Genomic DNA, 13,405 nt, shown 5'->3' with positions numbered 1-13,405 from the left:
TATATATATATATAATCTTCACTATACTCGCATACTCGCTCATATTGTGATGTCCAGTACAATGTAACTCCCAAAGCTGTAATACTCTTTTCTGTACATAATGTCCTTGAATACATCTAGCAAATGTCCAGACCAGGCCACTTGGAAACTAAAAATAATAATAGGCAAATGTTAACCTGAGTTACTGGAAGTATATTACTGTTTTCATTTTGATAAATTACCAGCCAAGATACTCTCACTACTTAGTTTTAGCTAGTTTAGTCTTCTATTCTTATTTTAAAATATGTTTTTTTAAGTTGGTGGTAGATTTTCCAAGACGTATACAAGCAAACTGTTGTTTGGGCAAAATTCAAAAATATCACACACACACGCACACGCACACACGCAGACACACACACACAATTGGAAGCAAGTGACATTATGGACATAATGTGAACAGATATCCATGTCCATAAAAAAAAAAAAAAGACAAATCCACAGAGTTCTTTTACATAGACAAACTCTTATTTGCAATTTAACTCTATTTAACAATACATGCTATTGCCTGTGGTCTCACAAAATTTCACCTACTTGTTAGTGGGGCTACACAATAAATCATTTTGGGAGCGTAATTTAAATCCCTGTGCGATCTCAGTTTCACATGACAATGCATCTGCCGTGTTTGCATTAACAGTGAGATTCCTTGAATGACCAAACACTCCCTTTTCCTCGCTATACTGTGTTAATAACCATAAAGTGACTTATTTCTGCCTCAACTGCTATTCAGCACCAAGTGTATAGGGCAGACAGCACAGCATTTGAAAAATAGTTACAGGAGGGCACAGAATATCTTTCACAATGTCAAACATGTTGGATTTGTTTTTGAATCTGTCTTCCCTTCCTGTCTACAGCTTATCATGTGACATAATATTGGTTAACGCATCTTAGCAAACATAAGGGAGCACTTGGCTTCATACAAGATATCTCCATGTTAATGCAAACACGGTAGAATCATTGTCATGTGAGACTGAGATCACACAGGGATCCAAATCACACTAACAAAATGATTTATCATACAGCCCTACTTGTTAGTGGACTACTGGCACTAAAGCTTCTGCTATACATCAACACACTACAATTACAATGTGAAGTAATGACAGATTTCAAGTAAAGCTTAGTTTCCTACATTCTTTGCCAAGACACTCCAGGGTATGCATTGGTGTCCAGCACCTAAATTACTTCCACAGCCTTGAATGACTTAATGTGTCACTCCACTCCTAGTAACAGGCATAGACTGCTCTCCTCCACACACGCGCACGCACACACACACACACACACACACACACACACACACACACACACTTGTAAGAGCAGCATGTAGGTCCATGCTGTTTACAGTCATGGTGTTGAAATACACAGAGTAGTTTGAGATTAGCTGTAATCTGTCGGGGAGAGTCACAGAGGAAGACTGACACTTTAATCCTCACTAAGCTTCCCATATACAACAATGGCAGCGCATACAGTCAGGAGCAATTGTATCTGTGAGGATCAGTCTACAGGTTTTTTTTAATAACAAGCTCTCTGCTGGGGGCAGAATCTGGCAGTATTTTTGGTTAAAATAAAATTAAAAAAAGATAATGGAAATTCTGTAATATTTAAAGTTAAAGAGCCAATGGAATGCTTGTGTGTTTTCTGACTTATCTACAATGTTATAACAATTATCTTAAATATGACTGAAAGCTGAAAAAAAAACGAGGTGTACCTATGTTGTACCATCTATGCAGTCTCACGAACTCTCACTGGTGAGACTTTTTTCCCCAACTATGTAAAGTCTTAAGCAATGGTTTATGGATTTCCTTGAATGGTCATATTCTCATGCCTGTGGAAATTCATGTGAGCTTGCCTGACATCCACTGGTGCCATTTTAAAAGTGGAATTTTTCAACTGCATACAATTTTGTGGATATATTTTCTGTGGCCAAAGGATGTGGAGAAAAATACAGGGCCCGAGGTTACTGCATGTCCAGGAATGTTCGTGTACAGGGATCCGCTGACCGGGTCTAACGTGGTGTGAATGGAGTGGCTGGAAACCTACAATCAGCTGGCCAGTGAAGCTCCCTGGAACCGTGAATGATCAGCTGATCAAGACTGGATTCTTCCAGAGCACATTACCCGTTTGTTTTGATTACTTGAGGCCAGTGTGTCTGCTGCATATGATGTGTTGCAGGTTGACAAGAGGATTCTAAAGAGCCATGATGTTATTGTTGGTGCTATGCTAACTTTTGTGAATGTATGTGGTCGCCTGTAATGCAAGGGATTTGTGGGTGAAGATGTAGCAATCACCGGTTTGTTTTACCAACCCTGAAGTTTCCACTACTCGGTAGGACCTAACGATAAGTTAAAAAACCCACGCTGCATGCCTGTTAATGTGTTGTTTCTGTAGAGAATTCTTGTAAGGCTGGAGAAGTTACTAAGTCTGCATTATGCCAGTTAAAATATGGGGTTTCTCAATTACCCACTTTGAAGTGTTACACATCTCTTTTCTTTGGTACATATACCGTTGTTTACCTTTTTATGTAGGAGAAATTCAAACTAATTAATTCTGATACAGTTCATCGTGCTGTCCACTTTCATATTCTCTGATGCAGTTCATCGTGCTGTCCACTTTCATATTCTGGCTCGAACAGGTCAGGAAGGATTTGCATTAGTACAGAGATGCCTTGCATCAAATCAAGCGCACCCTTTTCTTTGCCAAGCTGCTACTGTTTAGGCACCAGCCATCATTTTAGCACCATTAAAAGAAAAAAATCAAAACAATACACAACCCTAGCCAGGGCATGCATATTTTCTGGTTTAGCAGTGTTTAGACTAGACAATTAGTTTACAACTTTTCAACTTAATTTCCAGTTGCTCAAATGTGAGGATTTTGCTTTTATGTTTATATTAGCTTTTTTCATATATTAAAGCAAACATTTAATATACATTTTATACATTTCACTGACCGAACAGTGGCAGAAACAGAAGAGTGGTGAAACAGAAGGCAGAGTTAAAAGCCCAAGAGTGTAAGGTTTCTCCTGTCTCTGCAATGTTTCAAACCTGCACCTTTGGGCACCAATTAAAAAGCCCTGCTCTGTGTGCTAAAATCATCCAGGCCTCTAAAGTCCTGACAGAGGGCTGGGTGTATATTTGTAAATATCTTTACTGGCCCACTGGTACCTCCTTGCACAATGGATGGAAAGGAGGGAAATGAGACCGATAAGGGTAAGTAATAATGGGGGCGAATAGGGAAGCATTCAGTTAGCTATTTTTGCACAACTTCCTGTCACAGCCCGCAGAATTTGAGAAACTATATAACAGGGAGGAAACGCTGACATATCTGAGCGTGTGTATGTGTGCATGCACACTTGTACTGTACATGTATGCATACACAACTAGAAAATGTAAGAAGGAGAAGTAAGATTTAACAGCTGACAAAACTAGTGTGTGAACAACAAGCGAACACCCTGGACATCAGAGTAGCTTGAACACAAAATTCATGTTGCTTTTCATAAACTTCCCTGTGACAAAAAGGGAAACACTGCTCAAAAGGGGAGACATCTCTCCAACTCTGTCATAAACTGTCACAGATGTGGCCATTTATTTTCAGTAAAAGTAAAACACCACTGTCTGGACTAGCCTGTTCATTCATTCTGACTGAACCGACATTACACCTGGTAAAGGCTTTTGGCAAACATCTTGGCACATGAAACTGACTGTGGTAAATATTCAGTAGTTCCAAGCAGTATACACATAGGCATTTGTTGAAAGTAGACCTCCGAGTAATGGGAAATAAGCATGACAAAGAAATGACAGACAGAAACAGAATGCAGTGTTTCCTCTACAGCACTAAACAAGAGCATGGCAAAATATCGCTGAGCAAAAAGACCGGAAGACATGATTGCGTGCACAAACATCACACAAGTGACACAAAAGTAGTCAGCTGCACAATTTGACAAGGACAAGCAGGAGTTGTGACACTGACAATATTTGTCAGCGTACAAGTGAGCTCTTGACTGGCCTCTCTCCTCTCAAATAATCATTCATCATCCTGCTGCTGTCAAGCCCTGCCACTGCAGGACTTGACTCGCCATTTGTACAGCAGCCTAAAAATAACATATCTGATCAGTTATCTTATTAAGTGACAATATGACAGTATGTCAGTAGGCCAGTTGCAGTAGCCAAAAATGCTTTCCTCTTTAACCATATAGAATGCTGCCGCAGGATTTTTGACTAATTAGACAGCTGTGAATTTGTTCATGGTGGCACAAAAACAGACAAGCAACATATTTTAACAACTGTATAGCTGTTCCTTTTTAGTCAGTCAGCAGAGCAGCTGCTGCTTACAGAAAGTGCAGTAGTTACCTAGAGTGGACAATATGGATTAAGCCTTCTTTCACATATAGTTTAATAGGACTGCAGCAAGCAACTATATTCACAAACCTAATATTTATTCTAACATTCAATATGGTTAATGTGACTCTTCAGCAATCCAAGTTAATCAAGGAAGGCATTTTGTTACAGTCTTGTTACCATTTGCTGAGGTGGAAGTAAAATATGTTAGGACCCCCATTATTACAGTAGATAGACTAGAAGTGGGACTGTGTATCACGTTGGCCATATTATAACCATTTAGGCAACAAGTGATCAGGTCAAAAAACATTTTTTTTTAAAAGCCCAAGTTCCAGGGCTCATATAAAATGGAGCTGACAGGATTATATTTTATAGCACGCACAAGAACCACCTGCCACCATGAGAACAACATTTCAAAAGTATCTTGTTATAACTAGAAACCTCTCTCCTTAAGATACTTTCATCTTTAAAACATGCTTTTTCTTGGTATTATGACACACTGTATTTTCTCCTTATAACAATATAGGCCACAGTATTTTCTCATAATAACATAAGCCCTGCATAGCTCGGAGTGAGTGTAGAGCACATACAGACCTTCAGCAGTAGCCTACCTTAGCTCATTCAGTTCAGCTGCCTCTCTTTCATCAACACTCCCATACCAACTTTTCACACAACGACCAGCATTGTGCTTAGGAGGTGCACTCCCGTCACTGAGAACCTCTGATCGGACAAAACCACACACAATTAGCCCACAAAAAATTAACACATGAATGCAGCATAAACTATGCACATTGCAATGATGTTACTAGAGATACACCAATCGATTGGCAGAGATTGGAAATGGCCGGTTTTTAGAGTGATCAGCCTTGACCGTGACCAGCTGATCACTGAGATATCCAGAAACTACATCCCAATCTCTGACAAATAGTATACAATGAGGGAATTACTGGCTACACATGAAATGCATGTACATGTATAGTGTAACCAACCAGTGGTAAAATGGCAAATACAAACTACACACACTTCAAAAGAACTGTGCACTCAGCAGCAACAGATTCTTCTGTTTCTATTACCTGTTGCACCTGTTTATATTTGTAGTAGTACAAATATTACACTTTATTTTTAGTTGGTTTGTTAAAAAGAAAAAAAAAAAAAAAAAAACAGAGAAAGATGAAACTTCAATACAATGTTCTATTTTCATTTTCATCACAAAATGTTTCTGTATGATGTCAGCTACAGTTAGAAAGGAAATCTGAATCAGCAGGTCAGACTTCAGAAATCAGAATCGGCCCAGAAAATTGCAATCAGTGCATCTCTAAATTTTACAGGCATTACTGACAGCAGATGAAGTCAATGTTTGTGATGCTGTCACTCACTCCAAGCCGTGTAGGCTCACATTAAGGAGTAAAAATGATATATTCTCTGGGGGTGTGATATCATATTAGGTAGCTCCTCGGGCAATACATTTGAAACTATATTTCTATATATAAACTATATGTTGATTGAAAAGTGACCGCCAGTCGCAGTGGCCTAAAACATGAGCAAAATCTTATTTTTTTTTTTTTTTTTGGAAAAAAAAAAAAAAAAAATTTTATTAAGGCTTAAGATATTTTCACCTTTATGGCCCGAAGAAACATCAAATAGCTACAATATCACACAGCTCTGCGGTGGATCAAAACCATCTCAAGACAGCAGTGCACAGACTGACTTTACCTGCTCTCAGAAATGTAAGATGTTGATCAGGATATGTGCAGGTATGTATTGTTTATCACAGCTAACATTCAATATGGTTAACATCCAAATCAAACAACTACTCAGATCAAGGTGAGATTCCATTCCAAGCATGGCATTTCAGTTGTGTAATAACTCTGCATTCTTCTGTATGCCTGCATCAACAAATTGGTCACAGGCACTTTTACACAAGTCAACTCTCATATCCTGTCAGAACAGGCCCCAGCACACACTAAACAGTCCTCAGCTGAACCAACAGCTGTTCTTTTTCTGTACAGTACAAACACAGCAAATAGATCACTACACACTTTAATCATTATGCTCACCCACAAAGACTGAGTGCAACTCATCATACGTGAAAACCGGGGGGGAGGTCCTAAAAGCTTTAAGAAGACAAGGCATTAGCAGGAAGAACAAGGAGACATGGATCCTGATATGCAATATGTCTACGTATGCAGAAAGCATCTTGGTATGTTTGCAGGTGCCTAAGCGAACAACATCCGCTTGCTAACACATAGCACGAGAGGTAACTTCATATGTATTTATTTCCAAAATAGAGCCAGATCTAGAGAGAAGTTGGGGTGCAGTTGATAACTAAAATGGTGGGACATGTTAGCTGTTAGAATATTAACTGTTTTAGCAAGGCATTTGCAAACATGTCAATGCATAGCTTTTGATTTATAGCACAAGTTGCATACTGAAAAATGCTTCAGCTTTACTTACAGAAATATAGTAAACATTTAACATTAACTGACATTTGAAAATTTGACTCAACAGCAACAACATGCTTGCAACACACAAAGGCATACTGATATCAGGATCCTACAGTTTCCTCGTTCTTCCTGCTAATGCCTCACTTTTGTCTTCTTAAAGGTTTTTTCCCAGCAGTTTTTAAAACTGTCATCTGGGTTCTTTGTCTTACTTGTAGTGCATCCTACCACACAGCATCTTTTAAAAGACCAAACTGTGAACAAGGCGCCTTCACACAATACCAAGTCAAGACAGAGATGATTTGTGCCCCCCCCCACCCCCAATGTGGGCGTGGGCTAAATGAGCTCAGTCTCTATGGAGGATTGTTCTTTATTCCAACTAATTACTGATGCCTGGATATTGGTATAATTTGAGACAACTGATGTAAGCTAGGTGTTTAAGGTTGCTGCTCAAGATCTATTTTAAAGCAGCTAAGAAGAAAGTCTCTGCATGCTTATCTAAAAACCAACTCATGTTAACATTTTAGAGGGTAAACCGCTATCGATTGACAATGGCAGAACAGCTCCAGGTGTGTTAGGCTAATCCCTGCACTCATACTGCACTACTGGCCACATCTCATCAGTTGTGTCACACCAAGAGTTTTATCATTGACATGTAATTGCATGTGTTTGTTTATTACATCACAGACTTGGGGTGTGACCACAGGTGTGACATACTTGAAAGTCTGAACTACAGAGTATTGCCATTTATCCTTCAACTGTGTAGAATCAACTAGGTAATTTAAGATTTCCATACCCTTTACACCACCTGTAACTGTTATTACAGCTGACTGCATATTGCACATTTTCTAACTTCTTTAATCTCCTTATCTGTATCTCACTGGTTTCTGTCCCACTGTTTCCTTTGCTTTGTGTCACATAGACTAGTATTCCCAGCTCTCCCTCTCATTCTGCTCATTCTGGCTCTCCCTCTCTACCTCCCCCAGTCCCCTGCTCACTGATGGCTCACTTGCTTTCCCATGTTCTCTAAAACAATGCCGTTAACTCAGAGCCAAGAGGCCCCTGCTACTAGCAGTCCATTAACCACTCTGGTTTCACGCTGGCACTCAGTCATCCTGTTCTTCAGTTTACAGTATGCTCTTCTTCTCCTGAGATGCAGAAGACAGGAAACTGTGTGTTTGTGTGTGCGCAAACAGCGTGGCCACTGAGTAGACACATTTAAAAAAAAGAAATTAAAAAAAGGTCAAAAAGAATCAAATGTACACCAGTGAAAATTTAACTACTTTACTCCTCAGACTACTTGAATCAGGCTCTGTGACTGAACAGTTGTGACCTAACAAATTCATGATGTTATCTTAAATTAAGCATTTGCTGAGGTGATTCCCCCAGGAAGTAGGTGCACTGCTGAACAAAGGCACATGCAGGCACAAGATTTTATGCTTGAAGGAAGGTGCCATTATCTTTCATATTAATCTGACTTTGAACAGCAACATTTTAAACTACAGTCAACACACATATCCATCCCCACTGGCACCAAATCCAGATACAATAGCATATTCATTTCAGACAAACAGAGAACAAGTACCCCATAATTTCAGTGCTTATGGCTGGTCAGTGGTTGAAATGTATTATGGTTTTCCCCTGACGCATCAACACAAATGCATTACTTTCATTAAAGGGTTGAACAAATATCGTAATCAATAATGGCAATATATACTCATGGAATTTAAAAATGCACCACCTGTATTGGTATTAGTGGTGTGCTTTTAACTTCCATGAGTATATGTATATGATATGTTCTGTATCAAGACACTAAAGCTGGAAATCTGTGTACCTTGACTTCAATTCAGAGTGCTATAATCCAATTACACAATTATTCTTGAGGCATCAAATGTTTAATTTAATCCCACATTCAAAATATTATGATGAAAAAAATTAAATCACACTGATTTATTACCACAAAAGAAGTAATCTAACTGGGAGACTGAGGTTGCATGCATGAGCAAGCTGGCATATATTCCAATTTAGTGAATATCCTAACAAGAGAGAAATGTGTGCTGCTGTGGGTTCTCTCTTTGGCAACAACTACAACAGGTTGGTCCAGTACCAGGCAACATGTGTAATGTGCATGTGAGTTTTTATGTGGGAGGTTACAAAGTTACATTACATGAGGAAGATTATCACTTTTCACATGATCAGAACTGGCAAGCTCTTTTCCAAGAGAAGTTTTATGTAAAGCAAGCCATCTTATAACACAGCTTCAAATCTCTGAGAGTCCTATTACTTTGGCTCAAAATACAACACATGACAATATGACGCATCAATAACCAGTAAATAAACAATTAGGGTCTGAGAGAGAGAGAAGGCTGCCCCAGAAGCCCAAGAAGGATGTGCTCAAGATGCACAATTCACTGCAATCATTGATTATTGGTCTCCTTGATAAGTAATATTCTAAGCCTGAAAAAAGTGAACTTCCACCCTTATTTTGGGGGTGGGGGGGCTGTGGGGGGGTATACAACGTGCCAAACTCAACAAGCAACTTGCATCATAAACAGCTGTCCAAGGTACTGATCCCTGGCTAATCCACACTATGCCTGCCTGCTGGGTTGAGCCAGCTTGTTTATGTCAACAGCATTTGCGGATACTGATCCTTTCCATCTCTCTGGGCCTGAAGAACACAGATAGCACTTCAGAGAGCACTGCTAAAATGATCTGCTTTTGGCTTCAAATGAAATACCGGGATGAGACTCGACTACAGATGTACCTGTAGGCACAGTGAATTACATTAAGCATTTTTGTTAAATGCAACTACACGTTACATGCCCCATAAAATAGCCAACGTAGGAAATGAGAGACACACAGATTCACACAAATGTTCAGCCTTACAGACAGGTAATACCATGCAGCAGAGGAACATTACACTAATGGAGTATGTTTTCATACATACAATGAAGAGACACACACAAGGGTGACTTTGGCTAAAAATACCATGGCGACCACACACACACACACATCACAAAGTCATATATATATCACATCATGTTATTATGCCTAAAAAAGCAAATGTGAAGCCATAGTTAAGCTCATGCCACAGACATGGTAGCTGAGACATTATGTCACACTGTCAACAGATAAGACTACTCCCCTTTACCCCTGAATGAACTCTGGTTGTAACATAAAAACTATGCCAGAACAGATTCAAATTTCAGAGTTAATAGTGTACTGATTTCAAGGACATAGGCCTACCTCATTCTAACGTGAGCAGTCTAGTTAAACACACACAGACATGCACTCACACTTTCAGGCAGATGCACTCAAGCACATACTCATGTATGCAGAGTCAGTCATCTTGGGACATTGCACAATTGGTTTCTGTTGATGACTCGTGTTTACTTATCTACTAACTAAACCTGTGGGTATATAATACTACTATACTATTAGACCATTCACCACAACACTTGCTTTATTTTCATTTACTTCTCAATCTAGTCTTTGAAAATGAAATTTGTTTTCAAAGGCTGAAAAAGCACAAGAACATAGAGTTAAAGTACAGTATGGTCAACCTGTCACTGTGCTTGCATGCTAGTGTAGACTAACTGTAAATTTGCCAAGTCTTGCCTTTAATAAAAACCATCTCTAACCTCCTACCCCCACTGCTTGGCATAAGTGTTGTTGGACCTATACCCAGATGGTACTATTTACATGAAAACGCCTAAACAAACTGCTCTGAATGGAACTGGTGTTGTTCGTTCATTCCTGTCAGCAGGATATAAAACAGTTTGTGGTTTAAACAAGAGGGCCTGTGAGTGGGATAAAGAGGGCCTGAAAACTCTCTGAACATACATGTGCATGAATGTATGTGTGCACATACTACTTGGTGACCAGATGTGTCCTCCATGCATCTTCTAAAGTTACCATTTGTCAGTGTACAGGATCAATTTTCACCTGTTGCTACACATGGCCATGGGGTTAAATTACAGTTTGCTTTGCTTGTGACAGACATTACTACTAGTGACCCGTACTGTTCTGCTCCCATCGAGGCACCACAATGAATCACTCATGCTGACACAGCCAGGTAGACAAATGATGTCAATGTGATCAAGTCACCTTGAGAAAATTCAAGGTGTCAGTGCCACACCGCACCACTGAAAATTAGGTCATTCATGTAACAATTTTATTCAACTGATTTAGTTTCATATAGTAATTAAAACCCTCTGAACTCTGTTAAAGAACTACAGCAATCATAAGTAGTGTATGTATCGTTAGATAAATGTCACGTTATGTTAGTAAGTTTTTCAGATGTTAGTGGTTAAAATAATAAATCTTCTGAGTCCTCTGCTGAGATATTGCAGTTTGTCAATACTGCATAACTGCACAGTGCAAGATTTCCAAGCTGGAGCACCAGCTACTTCCTCATATACTGACACTTATTTGACACGAATCGTGAATTCAATATATTAGAATTCAATAGATTTCAAGCTGGTGCACATCTTTAAGGAATCGAATTCATTCAAGCTGGTGCACATCTTTAAGGAATTAAAATAACTAACGTTACAGGTGTGGTTGACGGAGTAACTATTCGTAGTGTTATGCTACTTTAAAGACCAAGTACCCAAACAAATTAAGGTTATAGAAGTGCAGCAGGTTGAACCCGTGGGACACTTACAAACTTCTTTTTCGAATCTCCATCTTCATAATTCTTCTTTGATTTTTTGTCCTTCTTCAGACCTGCAGCTGAGGCAGAAGTCCCTGTGTTGGGATCCATACTTAATCCGTTTGCTTGGATTGTGTGTCAAAACAAACTCGTGTAGCGATAATTTCCCAAACTCTTAAAAGAAAAAAAGTTTCCTCCAACTGTCTTATGCTGAGAAAACGCCAACTGTTAATTACTTTGGGCCTAGGCTACTGCTTTGGCTAACTAGCCAAAGTTAGCACAGTGCTGCTAATGACTTGGTAGACAGCCAAATACACCGCACTAAGCCGTTCGCTGCATCACGGAAGGAGGGAAATTCAAAGCACAGCCCAAGTCCTCGGGACGCAAAGTACGAAAACAACCTGTTGTGTCTTTAAAAGGCAAATGAGCACGTTACTCTACCAGCATCCACATGTAACGCAAACTGAAGCTTCAACAATGTTAAGTCCACAAAGTATGCGGTACAAAGTGCGCTAACGTTAGCTTTAGCTAGGCTAGCTCGTCTGCTACAGTAGGTAGTAACGTCTCCGAGGGAAAAACAAACTTCGCTCTTCCCACTTTAACGGGCTATTTTGGCAACTACAGTGCGCACGACGAATCGGTGTTACGGATGACTTGAGTCGACAGTATCTCCCAAATTAGTTTCCATGACTGCTACAAGTTTAAATAACTTTTCAGCCTCCGAATGACAGCGAAAAAGCAACTACGTTTTTAGCTCTAAGGAAGCCTTCCTCTTTCTTTTGACAATCTAATCAGGCCTGGTTGGGGAGGAGCCTGTGCTCTGCAGCTACACCTGAGAGGCTTTAACAGGCTGCTCCAGCCTGAGGGTCCAGGGATTTTAAGCTCCATCAGAAGCTACGTTCAATTGCTGAAAAGAAATTAGTGCGATAGAAATCATCTAAATCCCAGAATCTTTAGCCCGAGAAAGAATATTGTATATTAATTGTTGTCACTATCAGAGACTTGTGTTTAGAACTATACCGGAAATGATATAGTCTAACAGTGTGTAACAAGTAAAGGTTAAGGTGTTTAATGTGTTCTGCACCTTTAAATGTTAGGGGCACGATTCAGTCATTATTGTGTCATAAATTCGAATCTAAAATTTAGAAGAAAGAATTCTAAAATGAAAACACACTAAAATCACCCACCACCAGCAGAAAGCACAGGTTAACAATTACATGTGAATATTAATATAGGCTACTTTGGAAAGTATGACAAGGACTACGCTAATATTTAGTTCTCATATTAACAAGTTCTATCATAGAACTAAAGCTAATTTCCATACAGTGAAGTTTACCCTATTGTTCATAGTGGAAATAGTCTGACTGTTTCACGGATCAGCATTAAATCAGTTCAGGGAAGACAGGGTTTCCACTGGCAACCTGATTTTTTTTTCCTAGCATATTTATTTATTGCATGTAGCCTAAAAGCTGCATAAGTGAGAATATATAGCCTGTAATTAAAGAGTAGCTTGTATGGTGTAATCTCAGTTACAGCTCTTGCCTCTGTTTTCCTCGGCCCACAATTACAAAAAGCCTGTAACTCCACTTTCAGCAGCCATTTCCTAGGTTTAAATGAAAGACTGACCAGAAAGCCTGTACACAGGCATCACATAAATTCCTAGACATTTCACAGACGGTTCATCTTTCACATACCGTATCTACAAATGAATTTGGGTCATGTTGATAAACAAGATCTTCGATCATTATCTGTAACTTGCCTTTCCTTGTTGAACTAACAACATGATGTTGCTTCATTTCTGTTTCTATTTTGTGAAGAAGTGTTTGTGCGTTTTAAAAGTTGTGCTTGAGCACTTTGCCGTTTTGTAGGGCTGCATTCTTACTGTGAAAACAAATAAACAAAGCTGTGGCGCCACCAAGCGGTTAAAATATAAATAGCATCCA

At 39.3% G+C, this 13,405-nt stretch overlaps 1 protein-coding gene across 1 annotated transcript in view; it reads right to left on the bottom strand.

Moving 5' to 3' along the window:
* diaph1 (diaphanous related formin 1) overlaps positions 1-12,334 on the bottom strand; it is a 97,817-nt gene extending 85,483 nt beyond the window's left edge. The window contains exon 1 of the mRNA XM_020594525.1: positions 11,475-12,334. Coding sequence (XP_020450181.1) covers positions 11,475-11,573 — 99 coding nt within the window. The 5' untranslated portion in view covers positions 11,574-12,334. The remainder of the gene's footprint in view (positions 1-11,474) is intronic.
* Positions 12,335-13,405: the final 1,071 nt, after the last annotated feature.

Source organism: Monopterus albus, unplaced genomic scaffold (genome assembly GCF_001952655.1).
Source record: "Monopterus albus unplaced genomic scaffold, M_albus_1.0 scaffold2.1, whole genome shotgun sequence".
NCBI lineage: Eukaryota > Metazoa > Chordata > Actinopteri > Synbranchiformes > Synbranchidae > Monopterus > Monopterus albus.
The sequence above is the reverse complement of the archived record's forward strand: the minus strand, read 5'-3'. Positions and strand labels throughout refer to the sequence as shown.